This window comes from Capra hircus, chromosome 22 (genome assembly GCF_001704415.2).
Source record: "Capra hircus breed San Clemente chromosome 22, ASM170441v1, whole genome shotgun sequence".
Lineage (NCBI taxonomy): Eukaryota > Metazoa > Chordata > Mammalia > Artiodactyla > Bovidae > Capra > Capra hircus.
Window position 1 is genome coordinate 57144539 of NC_030829.1, and position 27403 is coordinate 57171941.

The 27403-nt window shown below is 50.5% G+C and overlaps 1 protein-coding gene across 1 annotated transcript; it reads left to right on the plus strand.

Moving 5' to 3' along the window:
* Window positions 3301-25516, plus strand: RBSN (rabenosyn, RAB effector). The gene is made up of 12 exons (XM_018038238.1): window positions 3301-3439; window positions 5241-5565; window positions 9736-9876; window positions 12071-12171; window positions 13092-13137; window positions 13257-13418; window positions 14696-14937; window positions 16182-16252; window positions 18578-18664; window positions 19903-20005; window positions 21002-21106; window positions 21728-25516. The coding sequence occupies exons 2-12, from the start codon at window positions 5418-5420 to the stop codon at window positions 22844-22846; spliced, it is 2325 nt and encodes a 774-aa protein (XP_017893727.1). The 5' UTR covers window positions 3301-3439; window positions 5241-5417; the 3' UTR covers window positions 22847-25516.

Consider the following 27403-nt stretch of genomic DNA (forward strand, 5'->3'; position numbering starts at 1 on the left):
CAGAGTTCAGCAGATATATGTCCCACATCCTGACACGTCCATCTCTCTCTGGACACTTCCTTGATTCCTCTTCTTGGCTGTCATACCATAAACTATGATGAATGTTGTTTGTATGTTTCCTTTCAAATGTCAGGTTTTCTTTCTTTTGCATTTATGTCCAGGAGTTTGATCACTGGCTCAACTTTTTGTGGTATTTTGTAAAAATACATATTTATTTATTGCTTGGCTACCCTGGGTCTTAGTTCCATACCCAGGGTCTTTCTTTGCAGAATGCAGACTCTTAGTTGCTTAGTTGTGGTGTGTGGCATCCATTTCCCTGACCAGGGATCAATCGAACCTGGACCGCCTGCATTGGGAGCATGGAGTCTTAGCTTTGGACTATCAGGAAGTGCCCCTCATTGAAATTTTTTTTTTAAGGAGGTGTTCCTACCATTCTAAGTCTTATCCATTCATCCATCCATCCTTCACTCCCAAAAAGAGTGAAGGAGAGTTCATTTTTTTCTCCCCCCACCACATTGTAACAATTTGATGATGACCATTATGACTTCTTTTTCACTCTCCTCTTTCACTTTCATCAAGAGGCTGTTTAGTTCTTCTTCACTTTCTTTGATAACGGTGGTGTCATCTGCATATCTGAGGTTATTGATATTTCTCCCAGCAATCCTGATTCCAGCTTGTGCTTTATCCAGCCCAGCGTTTCTCATGATGTGCTCTGCATATGTTAAATAAGCAGGGTGACAATATACAGCCTTGCTGCTGCTGCTAAGTTGCTTCAGTTGTGTCCGACTCTGTGCGACCCCATAGACGGCAGCCCACCAGGCTGTTCTTGTTCTCAAGGCAAGAACACTGGAGTGGGTTTCCATTTCCTTCTCCAATGTATGAAAGTGAAAAGAGAAAGTGAAGCTGCTCAGTCGTGTCCGACTCTGTCCATCACCAACTCCTGGAGTCCACCCAAACCCATGTCCATTGAGTCAGTGATGCCTTCCAACCATCTCACCCTCGGTCGTCCCCTTCTCTGCCTACCCCCAATCCCTCCCAGCATCAGGGTCTTTTCAAATGAGTCAGCTCTTTGCATCGGGTGGCCATAGTATTGGAGTTTCAGCTTCAACAGCAGTCCTTCCAGTGAACACCCAGGACTGATCTCGTTTAGGATGGACTGGTTGCATCCCCTTGCAGTTCTACCGCTAGGATATCTGGAGAGCAGCCGACCGTCCGAAGCTCGGGCATCCCCGCGTCCACTGTCACGGGTGCAGTAGGTCTGGCTGTGCTGCTGCAGCGCCCGCCTGGGTCAGGAGAGTTTGGTCTCCATCAGCATGGACGAGGCATTAGAGGCCCAAGTGGGGCTCATCTGCCAGACCATCCTGTCTTACCTCCCTCAGCCCCACTGCAGTACAGCCTTGAGATCCAGGGCTCCCTAGATGTAGGGGTGTCAAAGCAGTCAGGGTCACCAAGGCCCACGGTGAATATAATGAGCATTCCCCCCTTTTTTTGGCCACTGTTGTTGTTTTTTTTAATCCATTCATCCATTCCTGGATACTCTAGGTTGCTTCCATGTCTTGCCTCTTGTAGGAGATGCTGCACTAGGTAAGTGGATGCAGATGCCTTTTTCAGTTAGTCTTTTCTTCAGATAAAACCTAGAAGCAGAATCAGTGAGCCCCACTGCAGCTCTATTTTTAATTTTTGAGGCACTCCGTGCTGGTTTCCACAGCGGCTGCATCACTTTACATTCCCAGTTCCCATCCTCACCAACACATTGCTTTGCGATACAGCCACTCAGTTACAAAGTGATGTCTCACTGCCATCTTGTTTTGCATTTGAAGATTCACAGATTTTCCTGAGCACATTGTACATGCTTGGGTTGGATCCCCATCTTATTTCAAGCTTAAGCTCACGCAGTGATATTCTAGAGGGTTCCACATACTGCGAGTTTCTCAAATACGCCTTTTCTGTCTGGCTCTCAGGAGCTTTACGTACTAGGTGTGTGTGCTCAGTTGCGCGTGACTCTTTGGGACCCCACGGATTGTAGCTCACCAGGCTCCTCTGTCCGTAGGATTTCCCAGGCAAGGATTCTGGAGTGGGTTGCCATTTCCTCCTCCGGGGGATCTTCCCAACCCAGGGATCGAACCCACATCTCCTGCATTGCCTGGCGGATTCTTTACTACTGAATCACCTGGGAAGCCCCAGAACTTTTATTGTTTCTAATTAATTTATTAATAGAACTGCAGTTGTTGGTCTGGAGGAGGCATTAAAGACCCCTGGATGCCTCATATACCATGCACCTTGGCCAAGGCCTAAAGGGCTATAAGGTTCAGTTTTCCAATCTGTGCAATGGAGTGGAAAGCAAGGAATGGGGTTTAACTTCACCTCTCCCTGCCCCACCCCACTGTCCGCCCATCCCCCGCCCCTGAACTTCCAGTAGTTCTGTAAGGATGTGACAGTTGGTCCATAAAGAAGGCTGAGTGCCAAAAAATCGATGTTTTCCAATTGTGATTCTGGAGGAGACTCTTAAGAGTCCCTTGGACTGGAAGGAGATCAAACCAGTCAATCCTAATGGAAATCAACCCTGAATATTTATTGGAAGGACTGATGCTGAAGCTGAAGCTCCAATACTTTGGCCATCTGATGCGAAGAGCTGACTCACTGGAAAAGACCTTGCTGCTGGGAAAGATTGAAGGCGGGAGGAGAAGGGGATGACAGAGGATGACCGGGTTAGATGGCATCACCACTCGATGGACATGAGTTTGAGCAAACTCCGAGAGAGACAGAGAGGGAAAGAGAGGACAGGGAAGCCTGGCGTGCTGCAGTCCATGGGGTCACAAGGTGTCAGACACGACCTAGCCGTTGAACAACACCCCCAAGTTGCGGGGTTGGGCAAAACGTAAAATCAAGGGGCGTCACCCGGCCACTCGGAGAAGGCAATGGCACCCCACTCCAGTACTCTTGCCTGGAAATCCCATGGACGGAGGAGCTTAGTAGGCTGCAGTCCATGGGGTCGCTAAGAGTCGGACACGACTGAGCGACTTCACTTTCACTTTTCACTTTCATGCATTGGAGAAGGAAATGGCAACCCACTCCAGTGTTCTTGCCTGGAGAATCCCAGGGACGGGGAGCCTGGTGGGCTGCCGTCTATGGGGTCACAGAGCTGGACACGACTGAAGGGAAGAAACAAACAAAACAAACCCGGCCACTCGTTCCGGCGCTTGCGCAGAAGCCGCCGCTGCGCTGTTCCTGGGGAATTTTCTTCCGGCCTCTCGATGACTCGGCGCTCCCGAGTGCTTTCTCCTCCGGTTTTTTGGTTTCGGGGCCGCCGCAGGCGTGCCTGTCGAGCGCCGAGCTGTTGATGGAGATGGCGGCCGCGCCCGAGTGAAGGCTCGTGGAGGCCCGGAGCCCGCGTCTGAGGACCGGACAGGCCTGCGCGCCCGGGGGAGGCCCGAGCAGGGTACGGAGAGGGCCGGGCGACTCTCCGGGTTGGGGCGCCACCCCGCTTCGGCCAGCAGACAGGCGGCTGGTGGCGGTGGCGGTGGCGGGGTGGCCCTGTGTGGCGGTGGGTGTGACTTGCGTGGTGGGCGCCGGGCCTCTCCTGCCGCGCGTCCCGCCCGGGTGTCCGCGGTGCTTTTCCACCGGCCGTGGCTGCGCGGGGACGCGTTAGCGGCGTTGGGTTCTGCGGCGGGGGGCTGTGTGGTCCCAGGCTGCGGAGAGCGGCGGGCGGCGCTCGCGCTGGACGAGGAGTTGCAGGAACCGTGGGCCTTACTTGGATTTCGGACAGGATTTCGGGGATGAGCGGCTCGCTTGGGTTGTGGACGTGGGGCCCAGCTAGGTGGTTTGTGGTGGGTGTTTGGTTACGTGATCTTAGAGTTCGCTCTTTCATTCATTCCCTCCCGGGGCCTTATTGGGATCGTCGGAGGTTCGTGCCGGGCACTGACCCTGCGGGCGTGGTGGTAGGAACGTGGACGTGGCCTCTGCCCTCACATAGCTCACAGGCTGTGGGTTTTCGTCGCTTTGTGTACCTGTGATTACAAATTGCGGTTAGTGCTGTGAGGAGAGGTGCCCCGGGACAGAACACCTTGAGCAGTGCGTTTCTGCGGACGTGAGGGTGCCTTGAGGTTTCCGGAGTGTGTGTTGGATTTGCGGCTGGTCGGGTGAGTGGGAAGAGAGGAGGCTCGGGTGAACCTCTGGCTAGGAGCTGCTTGTCTTTTCAGCGGCTGTCTCTGAAAGGGGCTGAGATGTGATTGTATGCAATCGTCGGGCTTTTTCACTGGAGGAAGAAAACAGGAACCGCGTGTTTCATTTGTTTATTTCCTGGGTCACCGACCCCCTTTCGCTTTGATGACTGGGCAGTCCCTCCTCAGTGGCCCTGTAAGCGGGTCCATCAGCAGCTCAAAGCTGAGGCTCATACGTTCCTGCTCACTCTCCACCCTCGTTTGTGGCCTCAGGTTCTTGAGAAATTTCTCTGCTTTGGTGAAATGGTTTTGCCTACGTTTTCCCTGTGGCTGGGAATCTTTCCAAGTTCACATTGAAAGTGACTTTGTCTAGGCTGGATAAAACTGAAAATGTAACTTATTAAACTCTGAATTGTTTAAGCACCGATTCTTTTATTTCTGAGGCAGGGAGAGCGTTAGGTTTGCTGGTTTATAAAGTCTAGTAAGTTTATTGGAGAATAACTACCGTACAAACATAAGACACGAAATATATTTTTCTTTTTTTGGTAAGTATTTGTGTTATTTTCAGTTTGAGGCTATCGAAGTAGATTTTTCCTTCTGATCAGTCAAGTTTCTAATGCTGCTTCCCTAGACTGAAGTTGGAATTTTTGTTTGGTTTCTAGGATAGATGCTATCCCTTTTATATCAGTGCATTTCTGAGACAGATGCAGAAACTCCATATATGTAGTTGAATAAATGGTCAAGGGAAAGAGAGTCAAGTAAAAACTTCTGCTTGTTGAGAACTACTTCAGACACGGCATGCACTTTGTGAAGCTGGAAACGTTAGAGTATTTTCCTCTCTTATCTTCAGGAGTCTGTGCTTCCCCCTTCATTGAGTTGCTGTTGTCCTGTGATGGTCTCATCTTAGAAGGCTTTAGGTTTCCGTCTAAGGATTTGAGAAAGCAGTTTGTATTCTCAGACTTGCACTGGAAAACATTAAGTACCCATCTTGAATTGTGAAAAGAATAAGGAAAGTTCTCAGTTACTGCTAATTTGCCTGAATTTGTCCCCCCTCCTCCCCTTTCTTTTTTCCTTTCGTAGGACTTCTGCTCCAGGGAGGACACCTCATCCAGGACCATGATGCCACTTCCCTGTCGTCTGGGTGCTGCTTGACCCCTTGTCTAAGCTAATGCTGTGGGATCCCTTGTCTCTTGTGGAGGAATCCAGCTGACTCTTGGCATGAGGCCCCTGCGTTGTAGGGGTTGAGAAAGACACCCCATGGCATCTCTGGATGACCCAGGAGAAGTGAGAGAGGGCTTCCTTTGCCCTTTGTGCCTGAAGGACCTGCAGTCTTTCTATCAGCTGCAGTCACATTATGAGGAAGAGCACTCCGGGGAAGACCATGATGTCAAAGGGCAAATTAAAAGTAAGAGGCTAGGATTTCCGGCTTACCTCGTTCTGTCCTTGGGAGCTTTAACTCGTGGGATGGTTTTTATCAGCTCGCGTGGTTGCCACTGTCAACTAAAAAAAGATGTACGACTTGAGAGTTGTGAGTTAAGTTTTATTTGGGAGCAAAATGCGGACTGCAGCCCTGGAGGCAGCCTCTCAGATGGCTCTGGGCGCCTGCTCCGAAGCAGGAGTGAGGGAAAGTCGGTATATAAGGTTTTGGTGAAGGCGGAGTGCACTGCCCTGAAGCACTCAATTTGCGACAGGTGTTTTGTGAGTATGAGGGTCTGATGCACCACGAAGGGATTTAGTGCTTCTCCAGATATGAGGAGATGCAAGGATGGAGATCATAAAATCTGTTCCTCAAAACATCCAGGCATCTAAAGACCTGTCCCACCAGATTCCCTGGAGCACAGCGTGCCTCACTCCGCCCTGGACTCCCTCGGGGGCTGTTGGAGGTCAGCAGGTGGAGCCGCGTGGGGCTCAGTCCCCGCGGAGGCGGGGGGCAGACGCCTCTGCTGTTCAGTTGTTGGCAGCGCTCTTGGTGAGTGCCAGTTTGCAGCTGGCACCACCATCACACGATGAATAAGAGCAAATTAATAATAACAATAGAGAACACGTTTCTAGTGTTTTCCATGTAGCTGCTGCTGCTAAGTCGCTTCAGTCGTGCCCGACTCTGTGTGACCCCATAGACGGCAGCCCACCAGGCTCCCCTGTCCCTGGGATTCTCCAGGCCAGAACACTGGAGTGGGTTGCCATTTCCTTCTCCACGTAGCAGGTGGTATTAAAAACATTCCCCTGCATTAATGTCATTGAATTCTCAGCATAACTGTGTTGTCAATGAGCCCCATCTTACTGATGAAGATTCCAGACACACAGAGATTAAACACCGAGATAATGCCTACACAGCGAGGCTTCACACATAATGTGAAGCTGCACAGTGATGTAGAGCCTGGCTTTGCACCTAGTAAGTGTCATTACTGTTCTCAGCTGTCTCTTCCTAGCCTGTTTGGATTATCTAACTGCCAGTGCCAGAGGGTTTGGGGTGGAATTCCTTCCTCTGCTATGTAAGCGGAGGCACACTATACACCTGCTTACCTGTCACAGAGTCAGGCTTTCCGGCCACCCTTAATTCCTTCACTGCACCTCGTCCTCCGCAGTGCAGGAAAAGGAAGGTATGGTTGGAATGTAAGGAGGAAAACCCACAAAGGTGAAACTTGGTGAGCTTCCAAGGACCCTCAGGTCCTAAAGGATTGCAGAAAGAATTTTTGAAGGTAATTTTTGCTGTTCAGAGTATTCACTTCCTAGACTTCAGACTCTAATCCCTAAGTACGGTGCTGGTGCCCTGGAACTCTCTTTCCTAGTGATTCAGTTAACCGCTGGCCACACTTCTGAAGGCAATAAAAAGGTCTGATGCCGCATTCACAGCTTTGTTGGGTGGGAGAGAAAGGAGTGATCCATGTATTCCTAAGTGGACTTTGGCCTCCGCACACGTGAGTCACGCGCCCCCTGTAATCGAAATGATCTCACTCCATGTCTCACTTTTCAGGTCAGAAAAAAATGGTCGAAAGCATTACTGCTTATAACCTCTGACAAAAAATGACAATTAAACATTTTCAAAATCCTGAAGGCTGCGATGGACGAGGTGGCTTCTGGCTGACAGAGTCTGGAGCAGCCTCTTAGGAGGCTCTTAGAAGACGAAAGAGAAAAAAGAACAAGAGAGAAATGTGTGTTCTTTCACAGACTCTCCCAACAACCCTGCAGGAAGGTGGTTGGTCTCATTTTACAGAGAAACAGCAAGACTCTGAGATGGGCAGGGACTTCTCCAAGGTCACGCAGGGGTTGACAGAGCCAGGCCTTGGCCCCGTGTCTTCCGTGCTCTGTGCCTGTGGCATCCCAGCTGAGGCGAGGCCCTGTGTTCCCATCACAGCAAGCACTGCAGCAGGAAAACTAGCCAACAGATGAACTGCTTGTCTAAGTGGCCTTGGGACAGCGAAGGGGCTTCAGTGAACGGCCAGTCTTGGTGTCAGCTGGACTGGATCGTATACTGGGATTCTGCTGAGACTCTGGTGCTCGTGGCTAGAGAGGTTAGAGAGTGGTGTCTTCACATTGCTGGGACGGCTGCGCTTCTATTAGGGAAAATGTGTAAGATTACTGAAACAATAGAGACAGGACCTTTTGTTTCCGTCTGAAGGGAAGTGAGGGCTGATCCTGAATCCTGGCCGGAGAGACCCCGGAAGTTATCGAATTCAGTTCCTCTTTTTTGTCAGCGCTTCTCCCTGCTTTCCTGTTTCTGCCTCCTTTGAGACGCAGTGGGTTTCTTGTCGGCTTTGGCTGTGAAGGGAAGACGGGCAAAATGAATCAGACGCCTAGGCTTTAGTCCTCTTTCCTTTCCTCTGGCTCATAATCACAAAACATTTGCAGGAAGTCGAGACTTGGGCTTTCTTCTCAACTAATGAAAAGGAGAAACGTGGTACTGAGCTGAAGACATGCTCTGGGCTGATGAGATACTGGAAACTACATCTCCACGCGGAGTTCCTTGCTCCCACCTCCTGCTTCCTGTACTTGACTTGTGGGCGCCTGGAAAACCTGGGACTGGAAAGAACTCTCAAAGATGAGGCCAGCAAAGGGGCCAGGCTGCGAGCACTAAAGCCTGCTTTTATTAGGAAGGGCGTTTCTCATTTTCCGTTGAGCGCTGCTCACAATGGAAGGCTACAAGAGGGACCTTCTTTGGTTGGCTCTAGCTTTGGTTCTAACTCCAACATAACCTCTTAAAAGTAGCCTCACCATCGCTTCAAGGGCAGGTTATGGGCTGTTTTCTCTCCTAACTCCCAATATCTAGCATCAGAGGGATGCTGTGTATACAGCCTATGGTCCTGGTGCCTTCACTAAGCTTACTCTATTTATTTTAAAAATTATTTATTTATTTTTGATTTTGGGGGAGACTATTTTCTTTCCTTCTTGTTTTTAATTTTTATTGCAGTACAGTTGGTTACAATGTTGTATTAGTTTCTGCTGTACAGTAAAGTGAATCAGCTATACGTAGGCCAACATCCCCCTCTTTTTGAACTTTCTTCCTGTTTAGGTCACCACAGAGCACTGAGTAGAGTTCTCCGTGCTACACAGTGGGTTCTAGGCTTGCTTTGTAGCTGCCTTCTGCCCCAAAGCCATACAAAACCCTCAGGAAGGATTCATTGCCTCGGCCATCTTGAATTGAGGACATGTGCCTTGTCCGAAATGCATTTTTTTTTAACAAAGGCTTTTCAGGACACAAGGGCTGTCAGTTGAATTTAACTTTCCTGATCCTCTCTGTTCCTCTTAATCAGCCTCTTATTTGGGAAGCTTGAAATCTGGGAGCCACTCTGGTGTTCTTAAAGATTCTGATTCCATCTGTCTTGCTGGAATCTGAGAGGCAAGACCCGGGGCTAGGGAGTGACTTGTGGGGGAGAAGATGCTCTCTGTAGTGTCCTCATGCTCCTGCTGGCTGGCTCTCCCTCCGCCTTTCAAACTCTCGACTGGACGTTTTTGTCCTCTTAGGAGACAATGGTTCCTCGTGTGTCCTTCCCTGGCCTCCAACTATTACTGTCCTTGAAGTTCTTGAATTTTATCTGAAGTCTGTTTTGCAGCCCTGAGATTGTAGACTAGAGTTAATCATAACAGTACTGCTGAAGTCACCATCTGCAGCTTTCTTATGGGACCCGAGACCCAGGGGTTCCTTTCTGTACTACGCGTCCAGCATGTAAAGATCTTTCATAGTACTTGTCCAGATCTTTGAATCCAAGAGTCTTTACCTGAGAACTGATTTTCTGGTAGGGTTTGCTAACGTTCCTCAGCCTGCCATTGATCTCCCCTTAACTTCATAATTGATTTAAATCAATTATTTTTTTAAGCAACAAGATCCCTATAATGATACAGGCTGGAGGATGGAATTGGACCAGTAGATGGCGTTGGGACACTGGTCCTAGAAATTTGCCTCTTTCCCTCCTACTGCTTCTGTCCTTGGAGAATGAAAGAACCCTGATACAGGAGAATTCACGAAATGCACCGGGACCCTGTTGATAGGGGAAATCTGAGTGCTCTTCCTGTAGCACCTCCACATGCCACTGCGTATTCTTCATGGATTCATATGGCGTTTGTTCCATTTCTTAAGGTCTAGTCCAGAAGGCTAGGAAAGCAAAGAACAGGCTGTTGAAACGGGAAGGAGATGATCGAGCTGAATCAGGCACCCAAGGATACGAGTCTTTCAGCTATGGAGGGGTCGATCCTTACATGTGGGAACCCCAGGAGCTTGGTAAGAAATGCTTTTCATTCATTCATTCATTATTGAGCACCTGTATGTTTTCAGAGTTGGCTGAAGAGACACCAGTATACCTGCATGCTTGTAAGCTTCCCAGGACCTTTGTGTCCTAGTACGGGGAGACAACCAACAAGGATGAGCTGGGCATTCAAACACAAAGCATTGTGGCGTTAGGCACCGCATTAAATCTTTACATGTGGACTCTCTTTTAATTGTTACTGAACTCCATGGGGACCTGCCCAGGGTCAGACAGCTGGGGCGCTGCAGAACTGGAATAGGAGTCCCAGCCTCTGACCATCACTCCAGACACAGTCCATTGTCTCTTCTCATATAGATGTCACCTGCCTACTGAAAAGCACTGGTTCATGCAGCTTAATTTTCTGAATTGTGGAATTATGGTATCATTTACTTGCTTTCCAAATTATCATCTTTTGAGGGTAATGGAAATAGTCTAAAATTTATTTTGGTGATGGTTGCACAAGCCTGTCAGTAAGCTAAAACCCACTGATTTTGTATGCTTTAAATGGTGAATTGTGTGTATTTGAATGATAACTCAGTGAAGCTTTTACCAAAAAGATCATGCCACATGGAGCTGAACTAACTAATCTTCCATGTCCTTTAACTGTTCAGTGTTAGTTATCATTAATATAATACTTTCTATCCATGTGATGGATAAATAATGATTTTTTTTGTAGTACTTTGTTATACTTTGTTTGCATTTTGGCTGAGCCATGTGGCATGCGGGATCTTAATTCCCCGACCAGGGATTGAAGCCACAACCCTGGCACTGGATGCGTGGTGTCCTAACCAGCAATTGCTAGGGAAGTCATGTACTGCTTTATTATACTTTGATACCCATTATCTTGTTCACCTTTCATAAAAGCCATGTGAGGTAGAAAGGATAGTGATGCTCATTCCATTTAAAGTTAAATAAGATTTAAAAGTCAAAGTCAGTTCCACGACCACACACCAGCCAAATTTTAAGAGCTCAGTCTCCATGTGTGGCCAGTGGCTAACATATTAGAGAGTAGAAACGTTTTATTTTCATCATGGCGGGAGAAAATAAAAATAAGACTATATGCATATACTTATTTGTTACATATGAAAGACAGTTAAAAACATGGAGACATTTTAAGTGTATGACCTCTTATGAGTTTTTTGATAATTTATTTCATGATTGGCAGTGTTAAAGTTTTCAAGGTGATGTTCCAGTTAACTTCCCTGATTTAACAACTGAGGGAAGGTACAAATTGCGAAAGGTCAAGAGAATGGCAGATTTTCAGAGGAATGCTCATCAACACTCCTAAAAATGTGAAGCTAAATTTTAATTAGATGTTAGAGTATGGCTAGGAAGAAGAGAATAATGGATGGTCAAGAATCTAGTATAAAGATCTAGATACAGGTAAGTACCTACATGAACAAGCCGTCTTTGGGAGGAAGAAATGAATTGAGTGCTGGGAGGGGTTGGGGGCAGGGCCAGCTTTCAGAAGCAGTGACAAATTGAGCAGGAGCTCATCCAGATACTGAGACAAAAGGCTACTTGGTTCCATCTGTATGAGGACTGTCCTAGGTCTTGGCTGCTGGACTGAGGATGCTATCGGTTGAACTAGCCCCACAAAGGCATCTCTTAGCATTTGCATGTTGGGGGCTATTTAGAGAAGGGTTGTGTTCATTCTGATGAAAAAGCCGTATTGTACCAACTGTGAAAAGTATAGAAAAGTTTAAGATTTAAAAAAAAAAGAACAGCCGATAATGTTATTTCCTTTTCGCTTAACAAAAGTTCACATGCTGGGCAGTGTTCTAAGGGTTTTATAAATTTAACTTCTTTAATCTGGGTAACAGCACTGTGTGGGAGCTGCTCCTGTTTTCCCCGTTTTATAGCTGAGTACTCCAAGTTACAGAGACATTAAGGAACTCGTCCAAGGTCACACAGTGTGTGGCAGAATTGAGCACAGGCTGGTTCCAGAGCCCAGGCTCTGTCCTTGAGGTCTTTCTTAGCGTATTTTGCAGCCCCAAGGTGACCATGGTTATCATTTTAGCAAACTTCCTTCCGTTAGCTTTTCTAGTTTTTAAATTTTTATTAAGACGCTAAAATCCTAGGTTTTTGGCTTGCTTTTGAAATTCAGGGTAGGGAGGCTCCCTCGGGGAAATGACAAGTCATTTGTGTTGCCTCCTCCCTTCCTTCTAGGTGCTATGCGAAGCCATCTTTCTGACTTCAAAAAATACCGAGCTGCCAGAATTGACCACTATGTCGTTGAAGTCAATAAATTAATAATCAGGTTAGAGAAGGTAAATTTTTTTTGTTTTAAAACATGTTTTTTTTTCTGCAAGTATAAATTCTTTGAAGGGAATAATTACATTTCTGCTGGGTGTGTGTCGTCTTAAATCTATCGTGTGTGTCTGACGCTGGCAGGAAGACCCCCTACGGAGAGCGGTGCTGAGGATGCAGCGCACGGGGCTGGCCTGGGCTGGTTTTCCTGAGGGTAGCAGCCCGGGCCGATGACTGGCCACATACCCAGCTCCCTTTCCCTTCTTGTGAAGCCCACTTGACTGCCTGGCAGCCCTTCTGCCTTCAGATCCTTTCCTCGTTTGGGGGGGTCCCAGGTGCCGTCACACGAAGGGGTAGGGTGGGTGATGCCTTGTGATGGCAGACAGGCTGGTAGCCAGACGCGGGAGGAGCGCCCACCAGGACCAGTGTATGCGGTGGGAACCTCTTGTCCTGTGGTTGGTTTAAGAGCGAGTCCTCAGTACCATGACCGCTCTCGTTTACATCAGCCCTGGAAATGCCTGATGGGTATCCGCTGGGCTGTGAGATAGGCCGGCACGGCGGCACTACAGGCTCAGCTCTCCGCGTGCACTTCGTGGGGCGGGAATCTTGTGTCTGCTTTCATTGTCCAGGAGGGCTGTGGAGAACTGGGGGTCCCCCTCGCTCGCAGTAGCCACCCCACCGTGTCCTTGCCTGCCCCTGGCCATTGCTTCCGTGGGCAGCCGGCAGTCAAGAGACTGGAATGGCTCACGGGAAGGCGAGTGCCTTCTGGATGCAAAGCTAATACTCTGTCCCTGTGAAGTTGTGTTTGTGACCTTGTGGGGTTGGAGATGACATAGACTTCAGTAATGCCCGTGTACTTACTCCCACTTGATGCCTCCGCCTGTAGACAGTGTATCCACCACCAGATTCATTCCTTATGACCCTTTTTTCTCCTTGTCAGCTGACTGCGTTTGACAGAACAAATACCGAGTCTGCGAAGATCCGAGGTAACTCTAGAACGTTGCTCACGTCCCTTCTGTTCTTTAACGCTCATCCTGACCCGATCTCTTTTTTTAAAATGGCCTCCCTTTGTGTGTGCTCGGTTTCTGTCTCGTTCTTCCCACAGCAATAGAAAAGTCCGTGGTGCCTTGGGTCAACGACCAGGACGTCCCTTTCTGTCCGGACTGCGGGAATAAGTTCGGCATCCGCAGCCGCCGCCACCACTGCCGCCTCTGCGGGTCTATCATGTGCAAGAAGTGCATGGAGCTCATCAGCCTTCCCTTGGCGAGTAGGTGACGTGGGGGCAGCCTGGACCCTGACCTCCTGTCGAGACCAGCCCCCACTGGGGGGCTGGGTGGGCTTTTTGTTTCGGTGTATGGTCTACGGGACCTTCCATTTACTGTTGATTCCTTGAGGCCCACTACAGCCTCGGCCCTGTGCTAGGGCCCAGGGGAGCAATGGTCTGTAGTAGAGGTTGGCCAGCTTTTCCCATAAGAGACCAGATAGTGAGTACTTTAGGCTTTGTGGCCCACATCTTGTCTCTGTGACATTTCTTCTTTATTACACAGCCTTTTTGAAGTGTGGAAACCATAGGTAGCTTGAGGGCCACATACAAAGCCAGGCGGACTTGGCTCGCCGGTCGTTGTTTGCCCACGTGTGGTCTATCAGCATCGTCCATTCCTCCAGGGTAGGAGGAACCCAGTGGCCCAGGACTTTGAATCTCAGCTGCTGAAAAGTTGCTGGAGATGATCTCAAGGCATTCTGGCTGACTCTGGGATTGTGGGGGTTTTGCAACCCTGCAGAGTTCCGCTGACTCTGCACATGCTGTTGGCTGCAGGGCGTCTGGGTAACGTGGGAAGGGGCAGATGTTTCCTAGGTGGGGCTCTGGTGTCCAGTGGGCACGTGTCACCTTGGTAAGTTACCTTTCTCCCCAAGACGACTCCCTGTCTCAGCTGAGCTATGTTTTGGGGACACTTCATCTTCCTTCTCTTGGGCTGATTAACTGATATTTACTGGGCAGCTGCTGTGCGGTAGCCCTATTGGAACAAACCCATAGGGATGCAAAGATGAATGAGACAGTTTGTGCCCTCGGAATCACTACTGCTTGGGCAGCTCTGGGCTGTGCATAGAGCTGTCATCACACGGAACAAGTAGGAAGTGCCCCAGGAGGAGTGACATGGTGGGAACTGATAGGTGGGCAAATGGTTTTTGCCTCAAGGAATTGAGGAAGGCTTCCTGGAGGATGTGCCATTTGAGCTGAGATTTGGCAGGGGTAGCAGTGGGGTTTGGGCATGGGGGAAGGCGGCGGGGGACGGTCCCAGGGAGAGCCTGGGTGTGTCCGGGCAGCTGGAGCAGGGCAGGAGGTGGTAAGGCCAGATTGGGGTGAGCCTCAGAGCTTCAAGGACAGGCTGTCCTTGGCTCCTGGCTCTCTCCTGGAGGCACTGGGCGTCCAGCCCACCGCAGAGCCTGAGTCCCAGCAGGCAGAGGTGTGGGTGCCTCTTGCCCGGGGCAGCGTCTGCACCCCGCCTGTGGAGTTCACCACTGCCCATCCTGTGTTCTTTACAGACAAGCTCACCAGTGCCAGCAAGGACTCCCTGAGCGCTCACACCAGCCCCAGCCAGTCACCCAACAGCGTCCACGGCTCCCGCCGGGGCAGCATCAGCAGTGTGAGCAGCGTGAGCTCCGTGCTGGATGAGAAGGACGATGACCGGATCCGCTGCTGCACACACTGCAAGGACACGCTCCTCAAGAGGGAGCAGCAGATCGACGAGAAGGAGCACACGCCCGACGTCGTGAGGCTCTACGAGGTGATTCCGGGCCGGCTTGAGTCCAGTTCCAGAGGCCGGGCTCTTCGTTATGTGCACGCCCGTGGATTTTGAAAAGTGCTTTGGGAAATCGTTCTTTTCAGTTATTTTTAGTTTCTGCCAGAGGGCACTAGCTGGGGCCCTGCGTGAGTTGCAGAGTCACTGGGTGTATTGCAACAAACTTGCTTCCTTGCCCTTCCCTGCCCACCTGAGAGTTGGAGGTTGGCGCTTTCGGTGGCCCAGGGGCAAGAGGAGGAAGGCTGGTTGCCATGCAGTATGGACAGGTTCTGTGGGTCAGAGCGGGAGCAGGAGCTGGTGGTGAATAGTGGACCAGAAGGGTCCTGGGACACTCACGTGGGAGTTTGAGAAACTTCCCAGAAGCATAGCGCTTCCTCTTTTGAGTCCCTTCAAATGCCTCAGCTCTGGTTACCACTAGCAACCCTGCAGTGCCTTCAGGAGGTGCTGCGTTATAGGAGCAGAGTGTAGCCAGAGCCTGTGGTTCAGAGTCAGACTGGGCGTGAGCTTGACTCTGCCTCCTAACCCGGATGAGGCCTGCAGGCTGAGAAGGATGAGCCAGGAGGGTGTTGGGCAGGGAGGTGATAGGAAATGGGGAGGAGCGGAAGGAAACAGTTGGTGCAAAACCGGACAGGGGAGGAGAGAGTTTTTGTCTGGTCATCACTGAATGGTCACTGTCAGCAGCTCTGCGGGCCCCAGTGGTTGTGTTTCTGGAACCACCATGAAAATAGTCAGACTACTAGAAATGGTGTTAATTAAAACCTTGCTGAGCTGCAGACGTAGCTGTTGTCCATTGTTATGTGGAGCTCACGATCTGATAATTTCTGTAAACAGCCGCCAAGCTTTTGGTTTCCTTCTTTTTTGAACTGAGCCCTGGCAATGCCTTGTGTGGTGTCCAACGTCACCTGGCAGATAAAGGCCATAGCAACTGATTTCTTTTGCTACCTTGGTGAGCTCACATGATGTGTGTCCTGGAGGGCCTTGGTCCTCTCAAAAACATCTGGCCAAAGTTCACCCTTCTTTCCTTCCTACAAGATTTCCTTGTACAGTAGGTCTATAAACCAGGAAATTGATAACAATGAACAGGACAAAACTAAAAGCCACTCTCTGCATTTTTTTTTTTAATTTAGAAAACTGCACATTTTATATACATCTCCATTGATTCCGCATAACCTTTTTGTTGCCTTTTCTGTATCTTGAGACACAACTCACCTCTTCTTTTTTGTTCTTAGAAATTACGGCTTTGCATGGAGAAAGTTGACCAAAAAGCTCCTGAATACATCAAGATGGCAGCATCGTTAAAGTAAGCTCTTCCTCTCTGTTTTACTGACTCAGTGGTGACTCTTTTCTGGCATTCTGGTCAATTCTTTAGTAGCTGAAGATGTAGGCCCTGCCCTTTTCCCTTCAGTCCTTGCAGCGAGATGCTGCAGCCCCTTGCAGCAGACGGTGGAAGCGCGGGGAGCCCTGTTTCTTGAGTCCTCTCAGCCCCACTGTCCCCGACTACCCCCATATACCTGCGCCTCCTACGTCCCAGCGCTCCAGTCTCCACTCCTTGCCCGAGACCACTGGCTCTGAAGGAGAGCAGGGAAAGCACAGTCCCTTCTCTGCCTGCAGTTCACTGAGCAGTCACTTCACTCAGAGGATCCCACTGCCCTCCTGGGAGCAGCTGGGAAGGAGCATAAACCTCCCCGGCACGGAGAGTCCTTGCTGGGAGCATCTACCGCGTGCTCCTTTCCTCTCTGGAACTCACTGGAGGCCACGCGCCCTCCTCCTACCCCTGCCCATGGGTTTAAAGTTAGAGCAGGCCTACCTTCTACCTGGACGCCAGCAACATCAGCTGGTGTTCCTGGCAGCGTGCTGGCATCCAGCCCTTTCCTCAGGACATTGTCACCCGAGGGCCTCCTCTCCCAGAGTCCCGTTGGGTTTTTGCTTTGTGCCTTAGACACCGTTGTGGGTCCGTGGGCTCTCTGCTAGCCAGAGGGGAGCTACCACTGCTGAGCACATTTCCAGGCGTGTTAACTCTTCCTCCAGAGACCAGTTCTGAGGGGCTTCAGCAGGTGCATTTCAGTCTGCCGCTCATTCACTCAGTGGATGTTACCAAGCGCGCGTTAGGTGCCGAGCACTCTTCTGAGTGCTGGGGCTGTAGCGGGGCACAGCGAGGACAGCTCCATTATCATGGGAGCACAGGCCATAACAAGGGAACAGATAACATGCAAGATAATGGAGCGGGCCTGATGGCTGCCCCGAGGATCACAGTGGGATGATGTGACTGAGACCAGGGCAGCGATTGCAGATTCGGGCCAGACCTGTCACCTTCCACATGACCTGGCAATATCGAGACAAAGTACAAGTCCTCTTAGTTCTGGCCTGATGTTCTTTTTGCAAACTGTGCAGTTAGAGATGGTGAAACAGCTTTACTGACTCTGTAGACTGCAGAACACACCAGGGGTTTTCCAGCCAGGACTGCCCGATAGAGGGAAAGCAGGTTAGCCTGGCGGTGCTTTTATTTACCTTAACTTGCTGCTGCCTCAGGAGGGAGCTGAGTGGCCATAGCTGAGGCTGGATTAGTAGCTGGGAGATCACCTGAAATGTTTCTGTTCTCAGTAAACCTTGTTTAAGCTCGTCCCACGTGCTAGTTACTGGGGGTATAAAAATGAACAGCCACAATCGCTGCACTTGGAATTCAGCAGTCTGGTGGGTGGGTGTGTGTGTGTGTGTGCGCTTAGTTGCCAAGTGATGTCTGACTCTTTTCCACCCCATGGACTGTGGCCCGCCAGGCTCCTCTGTCCATGGGATTTCCCAGGCAAGAATACTGGAGTGGGTTGCCATTTCCTTCTCCAGGGGATCCTCTTGCCCCAGGGATCGAATCCAGGTCTCCTGCTTGGCAGGCAGACTCTTTACCACTGAGCCACCAGGGAAGCCACCTGGTGGGAGTGGCAGCCTTGTAAATGAAATTCTGAGACCACGTGATAACCACGTTGTTCCTCTGAAACTGACGTTAAGCCCCCACTGGCCTTTTCTGATGTCCCCTCCTCTGCTTTCTGGGTAGTCTTTGAGGAAAGAAAAGTGTGGTGTAAGCAGCTCGTGTAGTAAACCACTTCATCCCTCTTCCTAGATGCGCAGAAGTTGTTCAGGGAAAGTTTTAGTAGGCGGAGGCAGGGTCAGTCCTACTTGTTTTGACAACGAGCTTAGGAGCTGGCCGTCATAGGCCTCGGCACTAGTTTTCCCATGGCATCGGCAAATTAAAAGCGACTTCTGGTTAATTAACACTCACGTTCTGAAAAGGAGCGAGCATTGCATTATATGAAAGTGACAGTGAGAGTCGCTCAGTCGTGTCTGACTCTTTGCGACCGGTGACTCTACTGTCCATGGAATGCGCCAGGCTAGAATACTGGAGTGGGTAGCCTTTCCCTTTGCCAGGGGATCTTCCCAGATCGAACCCAGGTCTTCCTCATTGCAGCCGGATTCTCTACCAGCAGAGCCGCAAGGCGGGGGAGTCTAAAATGCATTGAAGAGAATTAACTGTCCCCCTCTCTGTGAGCCCTTAAACCTGTAGAGTCCTTTAACACCACACTCTCCATTCAGTGCTGTGAAACTTAGATCAAACATCTGCATTATTTCCCCCTAGTGCCGGAGAGACAACCTACAGTCTGGAACACGCCAGTGACCTTCGAGTGGAAGTGCAGAAAGTGTATGAGCTGATAGACGCGCTAAGGTAAGGTCTGTTAGGTGATGTTCCTACCTGTCGGCTTAAGTGGAGGATGTGTTGGGTTTACGGGGTGGTGGGCGGCCAGCAGACCCAGCTTTCCTGGTCCCGGTGATCCGGGGTTTGTGTGAGGAGGAGGCTGAGGGGGCTGCCAGCTCCGGCTCTCAGTGTGTCTCAGTAACTTGTTTGAGGAGTTTTCCCGTTCGTGATTGCTGCAGGAACAGGAGCCGACTGGCAGCAGCTGCGTGTTGGTCACTGGCTGCTGGCACACAGGGTGGCTCTTGTGCTCTACCCGTTACCCTGTGACGCAGAGATTAACACCCCCATTTTATAGGTGCAAGAATGCACCACAGCTAGCAAAAGTGCTGGAACCAGGATGGAAGTCCAGACTCTTAGTTCAATTTGACCACTGCTATATATATATATATTTTTTGGCTGTACTGTGTGGCTTGTGGGATTTCATTTCCCTAACCAGGGACCAAAACCAGGCCTACGGCAGTGAAAGTGGTCGAGTCTTAACCACTGAACCACCAGGGAATTCCCAGCTACTGCTTTTCAACTGTGGATTCGCTGTTGGGGTTAGATCAGCCCTTTGCGGTATAGGAAGTACTGTGATTCAGAAAACAGATGCGGAACCCTTGTCCATCCGTACGTGCGAGGCTAGCTACATAGGTTGCAGGGTCAGAAGCAAAATGAAAATGCAGGTCCCCTGATCAAAGTTTAGAATTGTAAGGGACTTTCCTGGTGGCCCAGCGGTTAGGAATCTGCCTTCCCATGTGGGTTCAATCCCTGATCAGGGAACTGAGATTCCACATACCACGGGGCAGCTAAGCCCGTGTGCTCCACGACTGAGCCCTCGCCCACAACTGAAGAGAAGTCTGCGTGCCGCACCCCAGTGCCTGTAGCAGCAACCAGGACCTGATGCAGCCAAATACAGAAATAAATACAAAAAAAGGAGGCTTGTAAGGCAGTGACAGCAGAATGCTAAACTAAGCACCGGGCTCCTCGCTGCACCGGTCACGGGCCCTCGCTGGCCGGGTGTTTGTCGTTCGCCCCATGCTTGTCTGAGGCCTCAGGTACAGCCACTGGGTAAGAAACGGGCTTCACCCGCAAAGACGTTTCAGGGGAGCCTGGAGCCTGTTTCCCCTCATACCTTGCCGGCACGGAAGCCTGGCGACTGGGGACTCTTCACCCATGTTTCTGAGGCTGGCCGTGCCTCTTACAGCGACATGTTTGTTCTCATGCAGTAAGAAGATCTTAACCTTAGACATGAAGCAGGACCCGCCGCCACATCCGAACACTCTGCGGCTGCAGAGGATGATCAGATACTCGGCCACACTGTTTGTGCAGGTAAAGCCGCTGCTCTCCACCACTCAGGAGGGCGGACGGGGCCCATGGCTTGCTTGCTCTCCGTTCGCACACTTACCGCTCTTTAGGGTTACTTGTGTGTCAGCCACATCCAGAGAAAACCTGCATGTCAGAGGAAAGTGACCTAGACGCTGCTCTGCGTGTGCTCACCACCCTTTCTGTGACTGTTCCCCTGTCCCTGGGCATCTGATAGGCTCCCACTTCTCTGCTGCTGTGAGGAGTGCCTGGTGGACCTGCTTGCACACAGTATTTCCTCCTTGGGATAAGCTCCTGGGGACTCTCCCTGGGCCCTTGGTCTGGAGGAGACAGGTGATTGTTCAAGAGCTCACTCCACCTGGGAGGCTGCATCTGAGTCGTCTCGACCTCAGAAAGCCCTTGTGAGAGTCAGTCGCCTGTGGGGCTCCTGACGGAGCTCTGCGTGTCCTGTTCGGTTAGTTACCTGACACCATCATGCAGAGTGACGCCCTCCCTGCTTTTGATGGATGACTGTTCCATAGTCGTTGGTGGGTGCCCGCTGCGGCCCAGGCAGTGTTTTTAGGTGCTGGGTATCCTGATAGACCTTCCTGTTCTCGTAGAGCTTATATTATAGAGAGGGGATAGGTGAGAAAGAGCTGAATATATGGGTTAAGAGGGTGGTAAGTGCTGGGGAGAAACGGAAGGAGGGCATGGGGGTGGGGCTCAGATGGTGGCTTACAGATGTGCTAATAGACAGGGAAGGCAGGAAAAGGCCTCAACTGAGACGGCAAGTAACCGGGATATCTGGTGTTGATCATCTCCTAATGAAAAGGCTGGCCCCTCCATAAGGAAGCTGGCACGGACCTGATTTCCAGGTTAGGTTCTTCCCTGCTCTGCTCGTTAGGGTGACTGTCTTAGACTGATGTGATGTAGCTTCAGCGGGCTCTCACTAGGGAACTTCAGATTCATTTTTTTTTCTCCTGAAAAGGGTTTAAGTGTAAAATTGTCCGTGACCCCCTACAGGAAAAGTTGCTTGGTTTGATGTCACTGCCGACCAAAGAGCAGTTTGAGGAACTGAAACAGAAAAGGAAGCAGGAGATGGAGCTGAAGAGGATCCTGGAGAGGCAGGTGAGCGAGGCAGGGGACGGTGGCTCCACGAGCACAGAGGCCTCCAAGGCTCCCAGGGGGTCCCATGAGGTTGTCGTTAAGTCAGAACCTCTCACTCGCTCTGGTTTGTGTTTTCCTTCTGTTCTGGCCTCTTGCATTTTAGAAATCAAAGTAACTGTTTTTCTCCCCCAGGTCCTATTTTTCTTTCGGAGGTTCTGCTGATTTTCTCCTGTCTAGAATACCATGGAGACTGGCAGTCCTCCCCCCCAGTACAGGCTGCAGACAACCCAGACACCAGCGAGTTCTTAGAACACTTTGGAACATGCAGTATTAAACAGAGAATAATATGTGTATTTAAGATTGTGTGAGATTCCAGTGTAGATGAGTGGTAATAGACCTCAGAGGTTTAAGGTAAGTGCTTAGCCAGTGAACGTGAGATGGAGGAAAGCTTACCCCTTAACTTACTGGTTTGTTATTTTAATTTTGAAAAATCATGGCTTGATTTTAGCAGCTGAATACCACAGTCCCGAGGTGGGGGATTGGGGTCTCACTGGAATGGGGATGGCATGGCCGCAGTGGTGGCCGGCAGTGTGGCTGTTGGCCTGGTGACCGTGTTTCTTTTTGGCTTTGGTATCTTCCCAGGCTGCCCTGGAATCCCAGCGGAGGCTTGAGGAGAGGCGGAGTGACCTGGCGGCCCGCGCGACCAACGGGGAGGTGGCGCCCGCTCGCAGGGGTCCTGCTCCGCTGAGGAAGGCTGAGGGCTGGCTCCCGCTGGCGGAAGGCCAGAGGCAGAGCGAGGACGCGGACCCCCTCCTGCAGCAGATCCGCAACATCACGTCCTTCATCCGGCAGGCCAAGGCTGCGGGCCGGGCGGACGAGGTGCGCACGCTGCAGGAGAACCTGCGCCAGCTGCAGGACGAGTACGACCAGCAGCAGACCGAGAAGGCCATCGCGCTGTCCCGCAGGCAGGCCGAGGAGGAGGGCCTGCAGCGCGAGCAGCTGCAGGTGCTGCGGGAGCGGGAGCGCGAGCGCGAGCAGGGCCAGGCGGCCTCTCTGCACACGCGGACTCGGTCCCTGGACTTCCGGGAGATCAGGCCTTTTCAGCTGGAGCCGGGCAGAGAGCCGCGCACCCACCTCGCTCACGCTTTGGATCTGGGCTCTTCCCCAGCTCAGAGCGGCACTGCCACCAAGACCTCTCCAGCCAGCTCGGCTCCCGAGCCCTTCCGAGGGTGGTCTGGGCCCCCAGCCCTGGGCCAGGAGTTCCTGCCCCAGAGCACTGCGTCGCAGCGCAGTGAGGCGCCCTCCCTGAATCCCTTCGATGAGGAAGAAGACCTCGCCAGCCCTCCTGCTCCAGAGCCTTCCCTCAGCCTGCCAGCCCGCGTGCTCAGAGAGTACAACCCTTTTGAGGAAGAGGAGGAAGAGGAGGCTGTGGCGGGGAATCCCTTCGCTAAGCCAGACGGCCCCGCCCCAAACCCCTTCGAGGAGGAAGATGAGCCCCCCCCGCGGACACCCGCATCGCCCCCTGTCCCTGGCAACCCCTTCGAGGAGGCCCCCTGCACCAACCCCTTCGAGGAGGAGAGCAACGGGCAGGAGGGCGCCGAGCCCATCGAGGAGGAGCTGCTGCTCCAGCAGATCGACAACATCAAGGCGTACATCTTCGACGCCAAGCAGTGCGGCCGCCTGGACGAGGTGGAGGTGCTGACCGAGAACCTGCGGGAGCTGAGGCGCACCCTGGCCAAACAGAAGCGGGGCACCGACTGACCCGGCCGGGCGGGGGCCTGCGGAGCGGGCGGGCGGGCTGGGGGCGCGGCATGGAGGGGGAAGGCGGAGTTTAAGCTGGCTGCAGGTTAGAGTGCAGGAATTGGCTATTCTGTGCTGCGCACTTGGAGCTTTTCCCGTGACAGCTGAATAGTAAAATGGGAACGAGAACAGGAAGAACCAGCATGCATTTGCTGCTTTTCCTGAGTTTTTTTAATAGTTGGGTTCTCCCTGTAGAAGGGACGTGAAATCTTCACTGCCGAGGTGTCACAGGTGCGGTTCCGCTGGGCCCTGGGCAGAAATGGCTCCCGTGTGCGCCTGTGCCCGCGTTCACTCCTGCCTAGTGTCGATCAGCTTGCAGTGTTAGAGGGCAGCCTTCTATAGCGCCCTTCCTTTAGCCAAGACACACAGCATAGAGCCCTTTACATCTTACTCGGTTCTTAGGCTGTCCCATTAGACTATGTTCCTTTCGCCTGAGACTTCCACTACCCTGCTGGGCACGTCCTGTGCGATGGCAGGGGAAGGTCTCACTGTGGAGGCAATAGTTTAGACCCAGGAAAGCCCCTCTTAAAAGGGGTGATGGGGGCGAGGTTTCCTCACGATCTCTTGCCCTCTTCCTTTTAGTTCTTATTTCTCTTTCAGGAAGTTAATCTCCCAGTGCAGGGTTATCACTGTGAGTCTGTTCATAAGCTTTTTAGAGAACAGCAGTTTTTAACTTTTTGGCTGATAGAAGTAGTATACTTTGGGAGCAGAGTCTGTCCAAGTGTTGCTCTGTGGAAGTGAATGACCACCGGGACAATTGTCTGTCCCCGGAGAAAGCGTCGTCTAGAGCTTCGGCACAGTTACTCTGAGCTGGGCTTTTTCTAAGGGCGCAGGCTATAGTTTAGGAGTTGGTGGTCAGGAACCCTCGTGGAACCTTGTCAGAAGAGCTGAAGTCCCCTGAGTCAGAAGGTCAATGACAGTAACTTCCAAGGCTTGTCAATGAGCCTTTTTGTCTTGCAGGTCATCTTGTGCTGACTGTGGGCACTGGTGAGATACTCTCTCACCTACGTTTAGTAGTAGTAAGAAATTAAATGCGGAATTCCCTGGCGGTCCAGTGGTTAAGACTCTGAGCTTTCATTGCCGAGGGCATGGGTTTAATCCCTGGTCAGGGAATTAAGATCCTGCAAGGGGTGTGGTGTGGCCAAAAAAAATAAAAGTAAAATGTTTGCAGGAGGCACAACCCAGGATCATTCTGGTAGAACCGCAGTACTTGAACTCTTCACCAGTTAAGGGCAAAAAGGGAAATTGTGAATTTCGCTTTGGTGCTTAGGTTTACAGGGACATGACCCTTAATTAACATCTGACATCAGATACCCAAGTGTGCTCGGCTCTGGGTAGAGTTGCTGCAGTTATGCTTGTTAACTAATGAACAATAACTGACCACTAGTCACTTTATACCCATAACTAACTCTGGCTCTTACGGTCACTGGTTACTGGTGTAAGGGCTGAAATTTATTTTGTCTCATTCTGGGAAGACCCCTGTTGATCTTGGGAATGTCTGAAAAATTACTGTGGTGTAACAGTAATCTGTATTTGTGTTGACACTATTCACGTTTCTTTAGCCCCTGCTGGCTCTTTGGGCTGAATGAAGAGGTCCTGTACAGAAGCGTGGCAGTGGGGAGTGAGTGGGTGGGCGGAGCGTGTGTGGAGGACCTTTTTGAGTTTGGGTCCTGTTCATAAAGCAGTGCGAGTGGGTTACTAAGGTCAGCCAGTTACCAGCGTTGCTGATGGTCATGGTTTGGGGAAGCCTGCAGTCAGGCATCTCAAATGCTGCCTGGTACAGGTGTCCTTACTCCCTCCAGGTCAGTGCCCGTCACGCTGTTACTCTTGAGGGTCTTACGGAGGACTGCATGTTCCTCGCTGCTCGGTCCGTCCTCTCTCTGACCGAGAAGAAGGAAGCTCTCTGCACCAAAAAGCAGGCAGTTCCGGAGCCAAGTGCTGCTTGTCCTCATAGTTATTTTTCTAATGAGAATATATCTCCTTTAGTTAGCTGGTGGTTTCAGTTAAGACTAGTTTACCAAACATACCCTTTCCCTGAAATCAGCTGCAGGTAGCAATCTGTTCGTAACTTAAGAGCAATGAGAACCAGACCTATAAGAAACATGTCTTTAAATTTAAAAAAGAATCACTGAATATACTTAACCAAACTAAAACCCTCTGATGTGACTGAATTCCTCCGTGGCTGCATCTCCTGTAATCACAGACATGACTGGAGTCAGAATTCTCTATCCCTCCGTTGTACCATTTCCCGGAATTCATAGACCCAAAGATGGGCACAGTGTTGGATTTACAGGGATGGGGGAGCATCATGGAAAAAGTGGCCTATGAATTGCAACCACCACTTCAAGTTCTTCCCGCATGTCAGTGTTTCACCCATCCTACATCCCTTCAGCGCAGACAGCTCCCATCCATCTCATCAGAAAATGAGCAAATCCTTGACCCGTCGTTGGCAGATGTCCCTAGACACAGGTCATGTGTGGAAGAGACTCTGGGGATTCGGGCATCAAGTGAAGCTGACTTTCCCTTTTATGCCTTGATTGTATTTTCCCTCGTCTAATACACTAAGGACACTTACTCATTATACTCGCTGCTCAATGTGTCTCTTTTGTTCAGATACTAAAATGTACCTGAGTCACCAAGAGCCATGTGGTAGGCTGGACGTTGGCATAGTTTGGTGATGGGACTCAAGGTGAGAGGCTGGTCTCTAATAGGTCACAGGCTGTGGTGGTAGATTGTGCTGGTCACCCGACAGTGACTGTTGGAGGGTCATTGATTTGCATGTACTACTCTGGGGCCTTGTATTGGAACCTTTTTGAAAAATAAAATAACAAGATATTCATGGTTGGGTGTGTGTGTTTGTGTGTTTGTGCACACCAAGAATTACCAGATAACATCTGGTCATCTCCTTAATAATACCAGTCCTCTCCTTAATGACTTCTGAGTACAAGAAAACAGCCCTAGCTCCTGTGTTCCCCATGTGGTTATGGCCTCGAGACAAAACCAGGAGTCTTCCCAGGGGATAAATATGGGTTCCAGTTTTGCCCTTATGTTCAGTGATTCCTGCAGTGTTGATTAAATGAACTGTCTTACACAGGTGTCGTGCCCAAAGGGAGCAGAACTGGGCAATGGGAAAAGAGAGGAAGCTGCTGAGTGGGTCTTCGATGTCGCCATGACTTGGACCTTTGAGACCTCCCAGGACTCACCCAGGAGGAGGTGATGTTTAGGAGAGTGTAGGGTGCCCCTCAGGCTGCCTCTCGCATGCTAGTCCACACTCAGCCTCCAGCCGTTCATCTCGTGTTCCAGCTTCGGCTCCAGTGGCTTCTGCTACAGGTAAGCAGATCTTGGCTGTCACTCTGCGTTCACCTCTCCAGGTTTCTAGGTGGTAGTCAGCCCTGCCAACTCAGTTCTCTGGGGTCCGAAGAGTCACTGACTTTCAGTTTGGCCAGCTTTCTCATGTAAGGACAGGAGTGACAGCTATCAAACTCTTCATGTGTCTGAGCTGAAGCTGGAAGTCCTGAAGTCTTTTGGAAAACCATGCTAGGCTCCTGAAGAGTTGAAGGCAGAAGAGCTTGTGACCTTAAAGTTCAGAAGACGTGCTTCCTGTGGATGAAATGTCCTCCCTAATGTTAGAAACCTGAGTGTCTGTACGCAAAGCAGGCCAGCGAAGCTTGGGTTCTGGAGACAGGCAGACCTAGGCTGGAATCCCAGGGGTGTAACCCTTGGCATGCTTAACCTCACCACACTCTCTTTGATCTGTAAACCAGAGTTGTTTGGAGGGTTAAATGAGGTATCCATACCCAATACTTGACATTCTGTCTGACCTATAGCAAGCACTAAATATTACCTGTTTGTTTTGTTTTTAAATTTTCTATTTATTTAGCTGTGCTGGGTCTTAGTTGCAGCACATGGGATCCTAGATCTTTGCAGCATGTCAGATCTTTAGTTGAAGCATGTGGGATCTAATTCCCGACTAGGGATTGAACCCAGACCCCTGCCCTGGGAATGTGGGGTCCTAGGCACTGGACCACCAGGAAATTACCCTACAAGGGTTTTAGGAGCTCTGACCAGGAGCTGGGAACAAAGACCGAGTATATTTCTTTTTTTTTTTTTATAACAGAGGTGGATTAAGAAACACTTACAAAGGTCACAGCCCAAGGACACTGATCCATTAAAATACTGAGATTTCACCATAAAATTATACAATGTTTCCCTTCCCCTACACCTTAGCACCACACCAAAAGAACTCCAGTATAAGCATAGACTACAACTGAATGAGGAGCAAAACACACACTCTCTAGGGAAACCCAAAGTCACAAGAGACAAAAGCTAAGACGCTAGAGGAGTTGAAGCCTCTGGCCACCTACAGCTATAGCAAACAAACAGCTCAAGTCCCAGCCAGAATAACATACCCTTCATAACAGAGGCTTATTTACCTCAGTTCCTATTACCTAATACAGCCAATAATGTCTGACTTTCAACAAAAAATTTTAAGTGTGCTAAAAAAAGGTAAGGAAAAAA